General features: G+C 43.5%; 1 protein-coding gene across 1 annotated transcript; it reads right to left on the reverse strand.

The window, feature by feature from the left end:
• Nucleotides 1–260: 260 nt before the first annotated feature.
• On the reverse strand, nucleotides 261–16,513 carry LACTBL1 (lactamase beta like 1). Its single transcript, XM_074560393.1, has 6 exons — nucleotides 16,300–16,513; nucleotides 14,756–14,865; nucleotides 9,887–10,044; nucleotides 8,045–8,292; nucleotides 5,024–5,129; nucleotides 261–2,951 (listed from the first exon to the last, which is right to left on the reverse strand). Exons 1-6 carry the CDS (start codon nucleotides 16,403–16,405, stop codon nucleotides 1,973–1,975), a joined length of 1,707 nt encoding a protein of 568 aa, XP_074416494.1. The 5' UTR covers nucleotides 16,406–16,513; the 3' UTR covers nucleotides 261–1,972.
• Nucleotides 16,514–19,952: the final 3,439 nt, after the last annotated feature.

Below are 19,952 nucleotides of genomic sequence, written 5' to 3' on the forward strand. Positions count from 1 at the left end.
TGGGTAAACAATTAGTTCTTTTGTTCCAAAGCAAGAAGAACAACCCCAAACTGGCACTTAGCCCTCACTCAAAAAGACCAGGGTTAGACTGCTCAAATGTCTTGCAATCAGACATTACATCCTGTGAGCTCAAAGCCCTGAGAGCACTCTTGTGTCAGGCATGCCACGACAGACTGTAGGCACTTCTACAGGAAATCAACTGTAGTGCAACATATCTGCCTGCACACATACCTCTGGGAAAGACCACACATGACAGCAGCAAGAATTTGCATACAGTTTATTGCTGATGCTAATAGCTCAGATTAAATGCTTGAACATATGGGGTTGTACAAGGTATGTATCACCTACAAAGTCCGGAGAAAACCAGTACAGCAGCAACCATGACTGCCTGTAAGGCAAGGTTACATTATTTCATATGTTTACCAGGGAAGTGAAATAGTCTGGAAAAAGGCAGGGAACCGAGTTTGTGAACCACAGATTTCCAGGCCTTCAGTGATAGTTTCTCTTCTCAAAACTGAAGCTGAAGAACGGCACACAGAGTGAAAACAAAGAGAGACGACAAGAGAGAAGGGAGGCAGGGAGATTCATTTTCTCACGTTCTCTGAGATATGTTCACTTTCAAGACTGTATAGACAAGCAGCAGGAGGACATCTTCTGCAAGAGGATCCAACCTCATACCAGTTATTTTATGGGAGAACATGCACTTTGAAGGGTCCTTGATTGTGCTAGTATGCCTACCCTTTTGCACTTCCTTCAGGATTTCCACAGTGTACCACCATTGCCATACTCTGCAGCTAGGCTATTCATTTTAAGGTAAGAGTTATCTGTCCCTGACACTCTGCTTGCATTTATTTCAGGCTCCAGTTAAGGCTGCAATCACAATACTTTCCTAAACTTGAAGGGGCATTTCAGGAGATGAGACTCCTCAGTTGGTGGTACTTGTCATCTTGCACTCGTGCTTGATGCTGTTCCCATCACAGTGATATGGTGTTGGCTATTAATGACATATCATCTGTCTCACCTGCCTTGGCATTGAGTGGGCACAAGAAGGGACAAGAAAATGCACCTGTGGCTTTGCAGATTGCTTGCAGGTGCACCTGTTCTGAAAGTAGTGGTCCCCAGGCTAATGCACTTTCCCTTCGCGTCCTCCCTCATGTCTGCATAAACACAATCCATACAACAGCCTGCCCAAAACACACATAAAGGTTGCCGTGCATTCCTGTACTTAAACACCACAGTCACACACTTGCCTATATATTGAGATAGTCACAAACCTGAGTCCCTGCTCACCATAAGGAGTATGCTTCAGCTTCTATACTTAAGTGCTACAATACCTTTTGTGTGACCACCACTTTAGCAGAAATCCATAGACATAACCACATTGCTGTCTGCTCTTTTCACAGTTTACTTGTTGTAACACAGGAAGGAAATGGACTCTCACTTCCCAGGTATCACAAGCAGGGCCTGGTACCATGCTGGTGCCATTTTCTAGCACGTAATGCTTTTGGCGAACCCAGGTGAGGAATCTTGTTCATGGTAGATGGGCTTCTGAAGAGCCCTGGAAAACCCTTGGAGTGAAGAAGAGATATTTTCTGAGACACAGGAAGTTCTCAACCCTTTGGTGATACCAGTCAATCACCACAATGGTCATCAAACAGACAATGTTAAGTGTGGAGACTTAAGTGCTTGGCTTTTTTTTATGGCATCCAAACACCATCCATCCAGCACGTTCCCATCTCTTTTTTCTGCAGGCATGTCCTGATGTTAGCTGGCCTGTTGTGCACTGACAGGGATTGTAAGCCATTAAAGTCATTTTAGAAGTAGGACATGACGTATTTGTTGGTCAAAAGAGCCATTTGTCACCATCTTTCCCCTTTAAATGGCATCCATAAAGCCACACGGACAGGAGAATCTGGTAAGACACAGATTTGGAGCCACCTCCCAGAAGTAGTCAGAAAAGTAGAGGGGACATTTAGCTATAGAATACAGGTTTACGAAGTACACGCACCACATTGTATGTGTTCAGCCCTGGTGCATCAAAGCCAGGAGACAAACCCTTGCGATCGAATGGATAAAAGTTGAAGAGCTGCCCATTCTGGGTCTCCAGTGAGATGGAGGCAGAGCCCAGGTGCAGAACACATGGGAACTCCTTGTCAAAAACAACTTGGAAAACGCGATCTTCCAGGTGGTGGAGCTTGATTGTCCGGTACTTTTCAGGAATCAGCTCTTCCACATGCGGCCCAAACTGCTGCATGACCAGCACCCCACCAGGTCCAACTTTGATCTCATAGAAAGTCAGGTTGGAATAGGTATAGTAGCCAACATAAGGGCCTGGACTTGGAGGAGGAATCAAGCTTTTCTCTGCCTCTCTGAAGGCTGTCTCCATGGCAGGAATAAGATACTCATATGTCTGAGTCACAATATCTCCACCCTGAGGCCTAGGCCCTGCCATCAGCACAATGAAGCTTAGGCGGAGCTTGGGGATAAGAGAGAAGGTAGCTGAATAACCGTCAAGGTCTCCGTCCTTCCTAATGACATCATATCCCAATTGCTCATTAATCTCCCAGGGTGTGCCGGTCTTGTTAGCAAAGTATTCAGTGGAGCATTTAAACAGTGGGGTCAGCATTGTCTTCACTGTGTCAGGTTCTAGGAGACGACGGTGGTAGGTGCCTAAGAAGACCATTGCCAGCTTGGCAAGGTCAGCAGCTGTGGAGTACATCTGGCCAGAAGGCCTGTACCAGCCAAGATCATAGAGAGGGGCGGGCTGACGGCTGCCATAGAAACCCACAGCCATCTGGGAGCGGATTGGTGGTGTGATGTCGAAGCCAGTGTCCTCCATGCCCAGGCGGTCCAGGATGTTCTCCGAGATCCAGCGCTGGTATTGCCCCTCAGCTGCATGGTTGGCTAGCACATGTGCCATCAGTGAGAAGGCCAAATTGCTGTAGTGGCATCTGAAAAGGAAGAACAATATACCTGGATCAGCCTTTCTGCAGTGATGCAGTGTGGGTACGACTATGAAAAAACGGTGTCTGGGTCTCCCTTTGGGGAAAAATTCTCATTTTATCAGATGACATACTAAAGAGAGAGGAGAGATGAAGGAGGGACAGAGAAAAACTGAATGTTGTTGCTTTGCTACATAAAGAAAGAGAAATTTCTTACGGGAACATCAGCAGAGCTATTTAACCACTATGTACAGAAAGAGGGATGGAGATGGAAAACTAAAAAAAAAAAAAAAAAAAACCTTAGTGCAAAAATCTATATATTTGCTTATCCTGGCTTGTTGTTTATAATTGTTCACCAATTGTTCTTTTTAAAAGTAGAGATGAGAGTTACAGTTGCTTACCTTAAAGGTCTCAAAATCCCAAATAAGCCTTTTTGGACATTTAACATGGTAAAATCACTTAAGCACCTAAGCTACCTTCAGATGGTAAAAGCACCTTAAAAAGCACTTAAAAGTCTACAAAGCAGCATCCAGCAATGTTTAGTCATTAATGACACGTAAATGCTTCAGCCTTTAATATCTATAAAGTTATATAAGGTTTTATACTTGGATGAAGTTTAATGATATGAAGACATGAATGGGCAACTTTTTTTCAAACACATTTTCAAAATTCATGATGTTTTCAACCTTGTTTGTTGCGGTTTCTTTAATTATGTGAAGCCACACATCTCACTGAGGCCTATTTAGATCATAAATTTGGAACCACTTCAACAATTTTCACCCCACCTAGCTGAATAAAGTCATGACGAACATATATATTTCTACCCCAAGCATAAATACATTCTGGATCTAAAATTTTATACCTGAAATGCAGTTGAATTTCGACATACGCAGAAAAACATGTTGGAATTTCTATATCAATAAATGGGAATTTCCTTTACAAAGAATCATCTGTTAGCTGTGAAGTATATCCAGGAACAGGGAGACAGTTAAAACTATCAACAAGTCCAGTAATAAGGGTTTGAGAGACTATGAGTGGATGTCCTTATGTATCTTAATGGTGAACATAAAAGAAGATGATGGTATTAAAGCCTTAAAATCCTTTAAGGAATATCTATTGTAACCTCCTACATGACATTGGACAGAACTATTACAAGGTTGCCAAGATCTAGCTATTGAGTTTTCTAAGAGTCTTCTAAGCTTGCAGACTTCAAGTCATGGTGAATCCTCAGCAACCCTGGCAAAATATTTCAGAATTTAATTGTATTCCCTAAAAATTCTGCAGACTTGGAAAAGTTTCGCCCAGTTGGTCTGAATCCTTTCCCTCACCTGCTGTCCACTGTTCATATTTTTGAGTGTTTGCAACTACTCAGGTAATAGACTTTTAACAGGCTATATAAATTGTAACAAACATTAATAGATCTTATTGATAATTTAGACATATAATCATAGAATTGTTAGGGTTGGAAGGAACCTTAAAGATCATCTAGTTCCAACCCCCCTGCCCTGGGCAGGGACATCTCCCACTAGATCAGGTTGCTCAGAGCCTCATCCAGCCTGGCCTTAAAAATTTCCAGGGATGAGGCTTCCACCACTTCTCTGGGCAACCTGGGCCAGTGTCTCACCACCCTCAGGGTGAAGAACTTCTTCCTAATGTCCAGTCTGAATCGTCCCATCTCTAGTTTTAATCCATTCCTTCTAGTCCTACCATTACCCGACATGCAAATCACTACAGAAATAGCACGATTTTAAGTGAAATCCATGATGATTTAAACCAATTAAATTAACGTGTCTTACCACTCTTGAAAATCTGCATCTTTCCCAATTTAAGGCTCATTGGACCTAGCTATAGCAGTTTAATTTTCCTCATCTCGGCTTCTCCCTCAGGGTCTATACACATTTTAAAGAACCCTGGCACCTTCAACAATCACTTTTTCCAGCCTAAGATGGCTAAGATTCCAGTCTGGATGGCTGAAGCTCCCTTTAGGAATGGCTGTCTTTTATCCATTGGCCATGGAGACTGCAGATGGGGCTAATATCAGTGGAGTGCACAAACCCGGAGCAAAAGTGAATAAATCTGACCTGGTTCCAGGATCAGCGACCAAGATGTCATCTTTCAGGAGAGCCAGAGCATCTTGCGTATTGCCTTTCCACAGCAGGGTGGTAGATCGCAGCCTCCTGGGCAGACCTGTGCCGTGGAAAAGAGGAGTTAACAATTTGAGACAAATCATCGTCCAGGAAACTTTGAGTCTGGTGAAGAGTGAGCAAAAGGCAAGATTCAATGGCAAGATGGAAGCAAAAATGATGCACACGTGCTTTATACACATGGTAAATGTGCTGTAGGGACCTGTTTATACTGGACTGCAGGACACAATATTCAAGTCACGGACCACTGAATCTGTGTAATGTAAGTCCTACCCCAGCACCAACTCTGGGTTGGTGTTACATTTCAGTAAAAATACCTTGATGAGTTATTAAAAATACTGTGTATCCCCAAATGGATTTTGGAAGAGAAGGGCATATTCAGTGTTGGAGAAATCCCTGTCCGTATTTCCGTGTATTCCCTTGACTACAAAGGTGTGTAACACCCCCCTTAAACAGGGTTTTGTTCTTTACATCTCACTACAGACGGTTTGAACTTCTCTGAACCTTTCCAAGCTTGGCCTAAAGTATTTTTAGCATTTTTTAGTTTTTTTTCAGCTTTATCAACAGTTATTCAGGGTTTCTGAATGTAGAAAAATTGAAGTTCTTTTTGCTTTTAATTCCACAACACTGAACATGGAGTGCCTAAAAACTTTTGTCCAGAACATTTTTAAGATGCCACAACTCGTTTGCACTGGAACTATGGCTTGCCAAGTCCATAACCTGGATTACATCTGGAATGAAATCCTCATTGCAGTTTACAGCTGACTTTGATTTAGAGGTTAGGAGGAAATCAGGAAGGGTGCATGACAGAAAAATTACTTGCAATTGTCTGCTCAGCGAGCATGTGCTTAATCATGGCAAAGCTGAATGAGGCCCTGTTCTCAACCTTGGGATTTGAACTGGGATGAGAACACTTTTTCTGCTTCTGGTCTGTGGTTATTTGTGCAGCTGAATGACCAGATAAGAGATGCACTGAGCATCTTTCGGTAGACAACGGGCTCCTTCATTTCCTACTTGTCACAATGGCAGCAAAGAAAATGTTGCGCCACGGGAGAGTTCAACCAGCGCCGTGAGAGCAGTGCAACGTCTCTCTTGAGGTTGATTAGAAATGATAAACCAGAGAATGTGTGAGCGTAACAGAAAATCCACAGTTGCTGATTTATACCTCATGGGCTGGTAATTGATATGGCAAGCATGCTGTTAATAATTTAAAATACCATCTCATACTGTCATTCATACATATCTGAAAATCATAGTCTTAACAGGCTGGAGCTTCCATCTAGCGATGTACCCATCAATAGTTGAGGAGAAAAATCTTTGGAGTTACTTTTGTAATACGCAATGTAGAAAAGCCCAGATAATGAGGATATATTAGAGACCAGTTTCCAGTGGAAAAATTTAGATGAAAAATACTTTACAATACGTCATGCAGTGGCTTTGATCTTGATGCTAAGCAGAACCTATTCCTTTTTGTTTTTTGACAGACAGGAAATGTAACGTATGACCTCAACATTCATCTGATTTTCGGTTGGGATTTTGAAACTGGGCTTCTCCTTCTGCTAAATCATCAGGGTCCAAGCTCGTTGGTGGGCCCTGCTGGTGTGCTCTGGAAATTTGGGCCACATTCTTAAAAAAAAAGACATAGGATCATAACAGGAGCTAAGCAGGGACACAAATCTAGCACAGTGATGGAAGCAATGGAACGGTTACACGTTACAAGCAATTATGCTATGACCAGGTACACTTTTGATGCATGCTTCCCACAAGTATTTCTAGAGCATACCTCACACCTCATTAGGTGACAGGGACCCGCAGCAGGGCTGGGAGCTGGCAGCCGCAGCACACATTGCTCCTGCAAGGAGCAGCCAGACCAGCTTCAGGTGCTCCTGAGAGTCAGAGGGGACCAGGCAGAGTTGGTGGCCCTCAGGACATCATCAGGCTGGCTAGAGCAAGACCTTGTCTGCAGGGAGAGCGGCTGGGCAGGGGTACGCACACCTCTTTCTTTCTGCCTTCTGCTGCCACTCGCCACTTTGGGTTGCTTGTCTCTTTGTTTCCAGATTTCAGTTACAGCATTCCTTTTTAAGGAACTCTTATTTTGATACAGGCTTGCTTCAGGTGGTGCTGTACCCTATCCTGATGTACTTCAATTTGCCTACATGCTATTTTGATCTTAGATCCTAATTTTAGGGCATTTATTCCAATCTGGAATAACGCAGGTGCTACAGAGTTTAATCAAAATGCTATATGAGGTATTGGCACAGTCTCTTTGGCCGTTAAATTCTGGAATCTCTGAGTCAAGTATTAGCAGATTTATTTCTGAAAAAGTTTAAGGTTGTCATGAGTCCTGTGAGCTCCTTCTACCTTAATGTAAGGGGTACACAATTATGAAGGTAGCAACAGATTAATAGTCTTCTGCCAACTAGTACAAAGCTATTAATAGCTCAGGAATCCCAGATCAGGAACCACACTGACAGCTAAATTTAGCTCAGCGATCAAGGTCTGTCTGTTAAAAGCGAAGAGGGTTGGTGCCACTTTGACCCTCAACTCTACATGTCAGAAAAATGAGAGCACTCTGCGCTGGAGTATAAAAAACTGTTATGCAATTGGAGCCTGATTTCAGGTCATGCTACTGTGTTAAAAGAAATACATGTTCACCTTGCATGGCAAAAACAACTCCCATGCAGGGTGAATATGTATTTCACCCTGCCCACAGTGCAGCTTGGCCTGCTGCCTAGCAGGTGGCCTGGACAAGAGTTTCCTTTTAGCGTTTCATGAACCTGCTGACAGCTTGCTTCCAAGTGCCTGAGCTCTGGGAAGTGCAAAGGTGCAGGGATCACACTGGGAAACATCTTCAACAGCAACCCTTTTTATCGCTGGCATACGGTTTGTTCTCTGCGTGGTCTCTTTCAAGTGGCACCGTGGTGAGCAGAGACCAAGCAGGTAGCAGTGTTGTCTCACCTGAGAGCTGGCTGGCCATTCTGCGCAAGGTAACAGGTGATGGCTTAAGTGGCATTGAGCCTTTTTCCAAAAAAATGATCCCATCTGCTGTGTATCTCTGTTCTGATTCCTTGAGCCTTCCCAGAGGGTTCTTAATAACAAAGTTCTGGGCGTAACGTTCCAACGGGTCATCCAGAGATGTGACTTTTCCTTCCTCCCACATCTTGTACAACATAATGGTGGGAAAGATCTTGGAGACACTGGCAATTCTGTCAAGGAACAAACATTCGTAGAAATTAAGTATTAAGAAACCATTGAATCGAGATGAAAGACGGTCAGTACATGAGGTCACCCAACTGACCCACTGCCTGTAGCTTTACATGCAACACTTTTACTAATTCAGGACGGAATGGCTAAAATGCCGGTAAGGAGCTTGAATTAATATCCTTAACACTGGCCTTTATGCACTGCAAGATAACCTTCAGTAGTATTTCCCGAATAGTGCAATGGGCTGCAGACCTTCTTCTGTTCACTTAGTATTCATAAGATGACATATTTTATAAATTATTGCTAAGTAAATACCATAACAAGTTGCAAATTGTTTATTGGTTAAAATGCCATAAAGTTTTACATTTCATAATCAGTGTTAATGTGTCGTTGGCTTCAGAATAGAGTCAAAATTACAAAAGGTCTTCTGGAATAGGACTCTTGTTCTATTTTGCTGGTTTTCAGAAATGGGAACGTCATTAAGAAGGACACCCGAGGGCGTTTGTATTGTGCCGCTACAGGTGAAATTCTTGGGCTGTTGCAAGAGAGCCGACAGTGAAAGAGTTTGCCAAGAATGTTTTCATTAATCAGAAACGAAAGTCAGAGGTTCAAAGATGATCAGATACCGTCATAGTTCCAAACATAAATGATAGCAACTGGGGATAAATTTTTAGGGAGGGAGTCTCTGTAGCACAATTGGTCAGCACGTTCACTGTTAACATAAAAGGTTGGTGGTTCAAGCCCACCCAGGGCAGGTTCCCCTTTCCTTGCCAATGGCAGGGGGTTGGAACTAGCTGACATTTAAGATCCCTTCCAACCCAAAGCCATCCTGTAATTTTGTGATTCTGGAAGAAATAGTATGAGGTAATCGATACAGGGATTTTATGATGCAGAGAGAAAAAAAAAAAACAGGTAAGCACAGCTGCTGAAACTTTCCAAAATTGTTTATTCTGAGGATAACATTTGATAGTCAGAGTGCAGCCCATATGTTTCATATATAGCACATTTATAAATCACTGAAAATAGATCTTTAAAGGAAGTAAACACTTCCTTTGTATTTGTTTTTGCTTTTTAACACACACGAAGAGCCTGATTCTATCTTTACCTAAAAAATAATGGCCAATATGGCTTTGACTTCACTAGGAGAATGAATAAGCACACGGGTCTGTGTGTTCAGTAGATATTATCCTATGGCACTGTCTTCCCTCTGCTCACAAAATCTGTGCTAGCTCTCAGTCTTCAGATTTTTGCCCTAGGCCTCCTCAAAGCATGGAGGCATTCCTGTGTGAGTATGTTTTTCGGTTCTTCAGGATGGTCACTGCTATTCCAATTTAAAATATTGTCAGATGAAATTAAAAATAAATTTTAAAAAAATCCAAAGTAAACAACTCAGTAAGCCACAAGCGTATGGTAATTTAGGAACTAGCTGAAGCACTGTCTCACAAGGATTTGTTGTAACCCAGAAGAGGTCTCTGCAGTGGACCTGAGCCAGTAGAAGATGCCATTTGTGGCAATGGCTCTGTTCCCAGGTATCAGATCTCCATATGTGTGTCCGCTCTTTTTCTAGCTCTCATGCCTGTGATACATCTGTCTCACCTGTAAATAGTGTACTCATTGGGCACTACTGAGGAGGGGTCTGAACCATTCTTCTTTCCGAAGTTGCCGGTCCAGAGCACAGTGTCGTTGTAGATAACAATGGCAGACATGGCAGGGAGACCAGAGCTATGAATCTTTTGGCGCAGCATCATATCTACCTGGAGAATGATGGGACATTATGAATTTCCAAATGAAGAGTCTTATAATGTATCTAGTCTGTAACAGGCAGTGGAAAACCCAGACCATCAGCCCTCCTTACTTCCAAGCACTTGAAAGTGTTTTTTTTCTGGTCTTTTGAATTCCTTATGCTGAATTATCCAGTATCTTTCTTTCAGTCTGAAAGATCGTCCCATCTTTTTAATTATTTTCTGCTTTATATATATTTTCAGGTTATAAACAACTGGGACTTAAGTTTTTGTTCATTGAAGGGGCTATTCCTTGCACTGCTTGTCTAATTCTGTTATGCTTGTTTTGTACTTTACTAGGGAAAAATGGTGTGGGAGAAATTTGTATTCTTAGTGTATGTATAATCTTGTCTCAGTAAGAAACCCAACACTGCATGGGAGTTGATAAAAAGGTTTATGCATATTTGGAACCATACGGACCAGGGGATATGTATCACCCTCCCCGATTCCGCATCAGAAGGGTCCAAACTTGTAATGATTAGTCTAAATCTTATGAAAATATTGAAAAGTGAATTGAGCAGTCTTGGCCAAACAGAGGGAAACACCATATGGGGAGTAACTGAGTCCTGTCTTTCTTGAACAGAAGGAGGTCCAACCATGGAAAGATAATGGGACATGGATTTAACACCCAAGGGCTTTGTATCAACTTCTGAGCAATTCTATTTCAGAAAAATTATAGAACCAAACTTGTTACTAGTCCTTAAACAAGACTTCCAGTAAATTGTATTCCCAGTTAAATATGTCTTAGATATGCTACTGTTAAAAGGACAGGGGGTATGCAGAATGTTAATTTTGAAAGAAGGAGAATGCTGCATTACCATCTACCACGCCTCCACCACTACAGAAGAAGCACGCGCAAAGAAGAAAGAGTTAGCGACGCAGAAGCAGAGAACCTTTCCAGGCAATGCAGCCGGCAGACTGGTTTGATGGACTTTGAAATTCATGACCGGAGCTTCAACACTGAAGTCTCTCAGACTCACAGGGTGGGGAAGATGGCTTGTAAATATTGCCCTTTTGATATCGTGTGGATTTTTGTTTCTGTTTTCTGCCTTGCAGCAGTTAGATTTACGATCTCTCACTTTCTGCCTTCTCTTTCCTCTGTACCTGTCCACTATGTTCAGATCACCACGGTCGAAGAAGAACTTTGAGTGTTTGAGCCACGGGGTGGTGTAAGGGACCACTCATAATTTCTCCTAAACAAAGCAGCCTGAAGAGACTTTTAGTGTCTCGAATGCTCTCGGTACCAGGCCTTCTGCTTAAGGAACTGATAAGGCTAACACCTGGTTATCTCTGGTGTTTAGTGGAAAGAGAGAGACTGCAACAGGACAATCACTTTCAAAGAAACAGAACAGCCTTGTTTTCTCTCCCATGAAGGACGAGATGATTCTTCGGAAAAGATGTTATGCCAGTGTTGACCTCTTTATCTGTGAAAGGCATATTAAAGCTCACACCCCGGCATACACTAGTGAAGATTATCGAGATCATACTAAATTTATATGACTATAGCTCTCGTGTCCACACCCCAAAAGTCATACTGCATGTCACCTAGTGGGGGGCAGAAACTTGAGATGAAACTGCCCCTAGGAGTGGATGAACATAAAAGGGGCAAGACTTTCCCCAAAGAGAAGAAGAGAGAGAAGAAGATTTATGACCTGGGAAGATTTTCCCCTGAAGAGTGCTTCTGTGACCTGCGCTGACCAAAGTAATGCTGGAAGCAGGACCGGTGATCTCTTTATCTCTCTCCCTCTTGATCTCTCCTTTGATCTCTCCTTCTCTACCCCTTTGCTTCTTTCCTTCTTTTTTCCTTTCTTCTTTCTTTCTCTTTCCTTTCAAAGAAGTAATGCAAGGCATACCGTACCACTTGCTATAATTCATTGTGTATCTGTTATTAAGTACTGCTTGACATAGTTCATTGTATACCTGTTGCTAATTAACACAATGCATACCTTACTGCTTGCCATAATTTGTTATATACCTAACTAATTATCGTGGACCTAGTTAAGACCTGGTTACTAACCTAATATATGTTTGTATATGGACCTTGAGATTTGTCTCACTTTAGTCCGTGCTGCTGGGGATTTACGAATCTGAGTCACTTACTCCCCCCACCGTGGGACGCGACAGTCCACCATGTAGAAGAATGTGCTGCTCATCCTTGTAATACCTCTGATGCTTATATGATTAACAACAAATGCTAAAACCTAATAATTGTAATGTCTTCCTTTTAAAATTGTACTGTGCCCGTCTAGTCTTTGCATTAATATTTTAGGTTCAAAGACGTATGAGAAAAAGATCCAGACTTTTCAAATATCCCATGACATTTTTTATGCCATGAAACTTGCTAGAGCTAGGACTCCTGTTCAAACTGTAATCAGAGAAACATCACTAAACCACTAGAGGGCTGTGATGGCTCTTTGCTCTCTGTTGTGCCAGGGTTGTGTAAAATTAATCTGCCAGCTGTGCTCCACCCACCTCCTGCAAACAGAATGCATTGGTCTTGCTCTTTTATGATTTTTTTTCAAAGCTGTGTCACCATCATGCGTAAGTTTTCTTTTGCACAGTAAGGTTAAGACAAAAGAAATGGCCTTCCAAGCCCAGTGTCTGAGACAAGAAAGGACAAGCCAAGTCATGTCCTCAGGACCTCTTCACTGGATGAACTAGTGAGGTACACTGACAGCCAGCAGCGGAAACGTCCAACTTGTGCCTAGTCCTTCTGCAGCGGTTCTTTGCCCTCCCCTCCCCATGTGCCAGTGACCTATCTAGTGTGGTTAGGTACATAAGCACCTCCAGAGAACAGGCTTGGTCTTGCAAGCATGGTCCTCCTTAGAGTTTTCTCAGAGAGAGTCTGAGTCTGGCAGGTAGACCTGCCTGGACCTGCAGAAAGTTGACAGAAATACGTGATGCTCTGCTAGACTCAAGTGTCATTGAATCCAATACTCAGCATTCGGATTTGGCCACTAGCAAGACTCTTCTGAGGAAAATGTGTGCCTTTTCTCATAAGCAAAAGTATTTACCCTTAGAAGAGAAATGTTTCCTTAAGCCTCAACCATGAGTGAATGTCACTTTTCTGTTTCAAGCTGGGCTAGGAAAAAGTCTCCCCTGTATGCAATATAATCGCATCTGGTATCATCCAGAGCCCAGTTGCAGGGTCCTCGGCCTGGGGCTAGTAGGATGGTAGTTTGTCTCAGGTACTGCAAGATCTTTAGTGTGGGTTCGAGCGTCCACAGACTTGGGCAGAACCAAAGGCATCTGAAGATACACTTTTGAAGTGCTGGTGCCTAAGCCCCCTTCAAATATTTATGTCTTCCTGTGCATCAATGTTCAGGTTCTCTGTGCCTTATTCCATCTCCCAAACAGGAATAATTTCACCAGCCTGCTTCAAAGAAGTGTTTGGATACTTCATTTCTGAGGAGCACAAAGAAGCGAGGCTAGTTGGCTTTCTGATGGACACTCAATGTTCTGCACATTCCCCCACCTCTCCGACTGATCCTAATTGAATAACAAAATACCTTTCTACAGTAACCCCAGAGACAGCAGCAGAGACTTCATAAAAATCAATGGGAAGTGATAGCAATTGAAATTCAGTGTAGATAAAGCAATGTGCATGCAGGAAAACATCCATAACTTCACAACACACATATACACACAGATGGGCAGCAAGCTGGCCATTAGGACTCAGGAACAAGACCCTGGGGCTATGATGGATGCTCCTATGTAAATATTTACTCAGTTCCCTATGTCAGAAAAAAAAAAAGTAAATTAAATATAAGGGATTATTAGAGAAGCAACATAAAATAAAATAGAAAACACTGTTTTAGCACTGTATAAATCCCTGATCCACTTGCACCTTGAATACTGAATACAGTACTGATTTCCCACAGCTCCACAAGAGTATATAGAGCTGCAAAATATTCAAAGAAGGGTAAAAAGAATGATCAGAGCTGTAGGACAGTTTCTATTATGACTAATTAGACTACTTGTGAGAAAGAGGCAAATGAGAGGGTATCTTATATGATAGGGGTCTATAAAATCAGGAGTGTCCTGTCAGAGCACGGCTATCCTTATGGTCCATACAGTCAAGGCAACTCTACGGTATTCCCTCATTGCAAAGGGAGTCTACTAGAATTTCAGATAGTGCTAAAATTTCAGAGACAATATATCATACCGAGGAAAAGCAGGTCTCTCCTTCATTCAGATGCTCTTCCCCTTCCTCTCCATTCCCCTGAAGTTACCTACAGTAGCTTTTTAATTTTTAAATGGTGGCAAGGAAAAAGACAGCAAAGCAGTAAAATAAAGAATTTGCAGTCACTGATGAAGAGGAACTAGTTACATGAGTCACCTGCTTTCCAGGGCATGAGGGCTGCCTAATAGTAGATAAGATGTCACGAGCCACAATTTTGTGCTGATGTATGCTCCCTAGACCTTCTGATGGAGTTGGAGATGGATGTTTCTTCATCACAGGTAATCCTTTGGATAAGATAACTGCTTCCTGACCTGTTCTGTTATGTTATGTTCAGTGAAGGAGTTTTATGTACCCATTCCTAGGTTTACATGTTGTCCACCTCCTCAGTTCCCCACCTCCTTCCCCAGAGATGCACAGGGGCAAAATACATATTCTCCCCTTTACACCTTCAGAAAAGCATTCATGAGCTCTGTCTCTCTTTGTTCGCTTCTCCTCACACACCTTCTCCAATGCGTCCTTCAGAATGGGGATTGGGTGGTCCAGCGGTACTGGTTCAGGATAGCGGGGGCACATCTGCGCAGCTTCTGATCTCACTTCCATCACTGATGGGCCTGGAAAACATTTCAAAGATAGCATATGCAACTTGAATAGACACACTAACAAACTTAACCTCATCCAGCAGTCAGCACTAACTTTCTTGCTTGTGTTGTCCACAGCTGAAGGCAAAGAGACAGTCTTGAATTGTTTCTATCTCACATAAAACAGGTCTTGAGGAGGGCACTGTGCTCTGTTACTGCCTATTCCAACATGGTATAGCACACACGATGGACAGGAGCTCCAACAGGCTTCAACTGACTCTGCAGCCTGGAAGAGTAAGGAACTGTGACTACAGAAGACTCTGTAGGGTACCTGACAGTGGGTTTAGACCCCTTGAAAGTGCCCTGCCCACGTCTAGGGGAAATTCTGAGTTTGACTTTGGGAGAACAGAGTTGTCCCATGCATAGTTTAACCTCAGAAAATGGATGTAGAAGTGAACTGGGCGTGCCATCTGAAATCTAACACTATAGTAACGGTTGATAGGCTGCGTACCCAGTATATTATCCGTCTTCTGAATTAGTTGTATCCTGCATATGCCAAAGACATGTCTTGAATTTTTGTGGCAAGCAAAGCTCTTTAAACTCAGTGAGAGATGGGAAATCTCTTACTTGGAGGCACTATTTTCCCAGTTGATCCCAAGGTGTTCATAAACACAGCTCCTCTGCTCTGTAAGCTGTAAACAAAATGCTTACTTATCTTTTCGCTTACCGACCGAGCATGAAGCATTAGAAATACAGACGAGAAGAGAAGTATTATTAAAACTTTGAGGTAAATGGGGATGGATACACAAGAGCCTACAGGCAGCGTCTAATACTCTGTGATAAAAATGTAGGGTCTGAAATCGTTTCAGACATTGGTCTATGAAGTACCTCTTGCACCTTCACCTTGGATTTTATTCCACCTTTGGGCTACTTAAAACTCTGATCCAGTTACAATATATATTTTTCATCCTCGCACATACAGCGCCTTGAGTCTATCTGCTGATAGATCATACATAAGGGACTTCTACTGTGAAGCAGGGGCTTAAACCCATTCAAAGATCTAAGATTAAGGGAATAGGAAAGAAAGCAAAGCCATAAGCTGAAGCACTTGGTAAGGTGTAAAACAAAAAAAAAAAAAAAACAAAAATGTAAAACATTCTAGACTGGAGTGACTTTTACAAGAGGATCCTAAAAAAGATAAGAGTATGTAAAATAAATTGCCACCTTGGTATATCAATTAACCTAGGTTAGTGCCAGAAGCAATGGAGGTTCTCTGGACACCAGCAGAGTTACATGGTGTTCCATCAACCCAATGTTCATCTCTTCTGTGTCCTTGCACCACCTAGGAGGAGGTAAATTTGGGTGCTGTTTGGGGAAATGTTCTTTGGGTAAAAATGTCCACATGGGGAGAAAGGCATTACAAATTTCTGTGCCAAACCATGGCTAATCTTAACGTTGACTACTCACTGGGCTCCACCTTGGGGAGGCTGTACTGCCACAGAAAGCAGCCCGTCATTGCAACAGACAACAGGAAGAAGAAGATGACCAACACGTGAATCCACTTCACCTCCATAGCAGTGAGCTTGAGGAGGTTCCGGCTGCTGGACACCTGCTGTAAGCAGAAAAGATATGATCTCTGAGAAAGAAAATCTGCCTCTCATGCATATGAGCTAGGTGAAAAACGCACACTACATTGGAGAATAAAGCTACTGCAGCGATATGGACTAATTCCAGTACTATTGCGGCACCGGAGCTGGGCACTGAAATAACTGGAACCACATTGAAATAACTGGAACCAGAGATGACTTCTTGTTTTCCAATGAGGTTTGCAAGATGTTACTCTCCTTACCTTGTTGGCCTTGTTGGTTCCTGTAGAGGAAAAACCATCCTCTCCTTTTGTCTTTTCCCCTCCCTGCAGGTGAACCTGGGCTGGCAGGATTCTCTGTTACAGCTCTCATTTCCTCCTTCTCAACCATCATAACTTATTCCTGGATATCCTTCCAAACCCTTTTATCCAGAGCCCAGCATCTGTTCATGGCAGTCACCAGCCAGATCATCTGAGCAGATCCAGCTTTTATAGATGAATGATGTATTTTTTCACCATCTACTGCCCTTACTCTTCTATTTTGTGCCTGTAATTCCCACTATATCATGTACCATCTGTAAGCTTGGCATATACAGATGCCATGTTCTGGAAAACTGGCTAATATTCTGGGTTTGTGCAGCCCTCGCAACACTGGAGACCATACAGGTTGGTGATACTACCACAAAAATGTTGAAGAAACACAAGGAATATATGACAAATGATTAGGTGCCTAAGCATGAGCTTAGCCTCTTTCACTGACTGGAGGAGGTCAATAGGGTGCTTTTGAAAGTTTGGAAATTAATGTTATAAAACATATGGCCTGCCATTTGCATCCAATATGGTCCACATTCCAAAGCTGTTTCAGGCTGTCTGGACTCACTTGTAGGATAGAGAGACTAAAATACTCCCTTTAGATTTCCACATGTCCCTTTTCTTCTTTTTTTTGAGATACAGGATGGTTCATGCAAGAGCTTCTGCAAGTCAGCTGAGCCTTGTCACTCACATAAAGGGAATTCGCAAAGACACTTCCAGACCTGCACATTACTCTCAGGCTCTGTAAGGATCCAGATGGGGAACCTAGCCCCTGCTGAAGCTCTAGGTTGCAATTCCACTTTCTGTACAGTAACAGAAATACATCACAATTATTTCTGAAGCCCTTTAGCTTGTTCAGGCATTCCCATGTAACTTTTTGAAGGCAGCTTACTTCAGGTTCTTCCATAACATAATTAAGACTTCAAGGATGGCTTAAGACCATACAGGTGCCTGCAGACCCACTCAGACCTGAGCCTGGCAGAACGCACATGCAGTCCATATTCCAGCTATACATAAGTGACATGTGTTCCTAAATAGGGCAACACCATTTTGACACTGAAACCAGGTTGGTTTAGATATACACAGCCTCGTACAGTCCCTTAGTAGGCATGAGATCATATCCACACAAGGAGAAGCCTGTGTATTAAGTTCTCTTTAATCACCCTGATGCTAGCAGGCTTCAGTTTACACTGAAGAATGTTGCCTAGAGCTGCAATTAGTTGCTGTTTTCCTGCAGCAAGGAGTGGCACAGGGCCCTCTTTGCCCTGGAGTAGTCATGGGGTGACTTTCTTGGATTTAGTCCCATCATAACACTGGAACAGGCTTCCCAGAGAGGTGGTGGAGTCTCCGTCTCTGGAGACATTCCAAACCCGCCTAGACGCGTTCCTGTGCCACCTGCTGTGGGTGACCCTGCTCTGGCAGGGGGTTGGACTGGGTGATCTCCAGAGGTCCCTTCCCACCCTATGATTCTATGATTCTATAATAAGGTCACTCCCCAACCAACTTGCAGTTCCTCTGACCATTTTTCTGTCTCTTTCCTTACTTCACTGAGAAACCCTGATTCCTGGGTCCCCAAGAGCAGATTGAAAGGAAAAGATTTTCTGGTATGTACCTCATCTTGTGAACTCCAGAATCCCTAGACCACTAACCGAGGACCCAAAGATACTGACACTGAAATCTTATCCTTTAGTCCAAACTCTCCTTTACCTTTTGTCGATGATGAGTGCCTTGAATGTCCCTTTCATTCTCTGACCCATAATCTAGTGGCAAAGCAATGAAACCATGACAATGCTATGCAACTGGAGACATGGATCTCCTTTATTGACAGAGCACCAAATATGCAAAAGTGTGTGGAGTATTCATCACCCTGAGGAGATGCTCTACCCTCTAAGTTACCTTTCAGGAAAAATACCACTCTTTCCCTCTACCTGGGAGGTGGTCAGACAAACAGATGTATAGAGACCCACAAACAGCCTCCTTACACTTCCCATTCCAGGACCTGTCTGGTCTCACCTCCCTTTCAGCTGATTTCTCCATCTCACGTACATTGCTCAGTGACCATCACTGCTAACAGCATAAATACAGCAAGGCAGGGGGAGGGAGGCTACCAAGCACTTAGACACATGCAAACGAATGCAAACACATGCAGGAAGGAAAAAGTGCACACAGCTTCCCATGGGTAGGTTAGCTGTATGCTACGTTTTTTTCCCCTGAGTTCTGAAAAATTAGGATGGAGGTAGGGGGGTGGGGAAGAAATGGGGATTTCACATAGACCACCCAGCTACACTGTCCGGTCCCACCGTGCTCATCTAGGCAGACTACCACAGACCGTGAGAGCCACGCAGTCAGAGACACGTCTCAACACCCCTTAGGGAGAGACAGAAAGAGCCCCAGTCCCCTGCACATACCGTCACCAGAAGTCGTCTCAGTCCCAGCGGCTGTTGTCAGGTGTCCCAGTGTGTGTGTACCTTAACAAAACCGCAATGCCTGATCTCAGCCCCGGCAAGGCGGGAGCCGAGCACCTTGCCATGCTCCTAAATGCAGCTGTGTATCGTGGACGGGTGTTGATCGGTCTCTCTGGCTGAAGTGGCCATTTTTAGCTCCCCCACAGTCCTTCTTGGGGTTTCCCTGTCCATTTGACCCATTCAGCCCCTCCAGAAAGTGCTGCTGACCTCCTCTGGGCAAGGAGATTAAGTGACAGGGACAGAACGGCATTTGCTCTCAGGAAAGTGCCTGAGAGATTGAATGTTAATTCTTCCTAATGCTTCTCTACCATGTGTGTGAATCACAGCTGAAACCATGAGGGCTTCGCAATCTATTTATAGCCGCTTCATCTCCTCTTGACATCTGAACAGGAGGCGATTAACTCACAAGATGGACAGTCCCTGCTTGCCTCCAGCTGGCTGTCCCTGGGCGGGCTTGGGATGGGGGCAGGCTGGGGAAGGGGGCAGGCTGAGCTGTTTGCATGAAGACGGGGTGGGAGAGCTTAATCCCGGAGCTCAAGCACTCTCTGGGCTTTATCCTGAACAGCCTTCTGGAGTTCTCCTGCAGCGATAGACAAGGGAGTCGTTCCCAGCTAACAGGCTCACTAGACATAGAAGGAGCGGGTGTTTTCTTTCCCTTAGCTACAGGACTCCGAAGGATAGAGGAAGGTTATGATTTGCACGAGGTGAGCCTTACCCGCAGCTGTAATCCATCCATGGCTGCTCAGAAGTCTCTTCTC

The sequence above is a fragment of the Larus michahellis genome, chromosome 16, assembly GCF_964199755.1.
Source record: "Larus michahellis chromosome 16, bLarMic1.1, whole genome shotgun sequence".
NCBI classification, from domain to species: Eukaryota; Metazoa; Chordata; class Aves; order Charadriiformes; family Laridae; genus Larus; species Larus michahellis.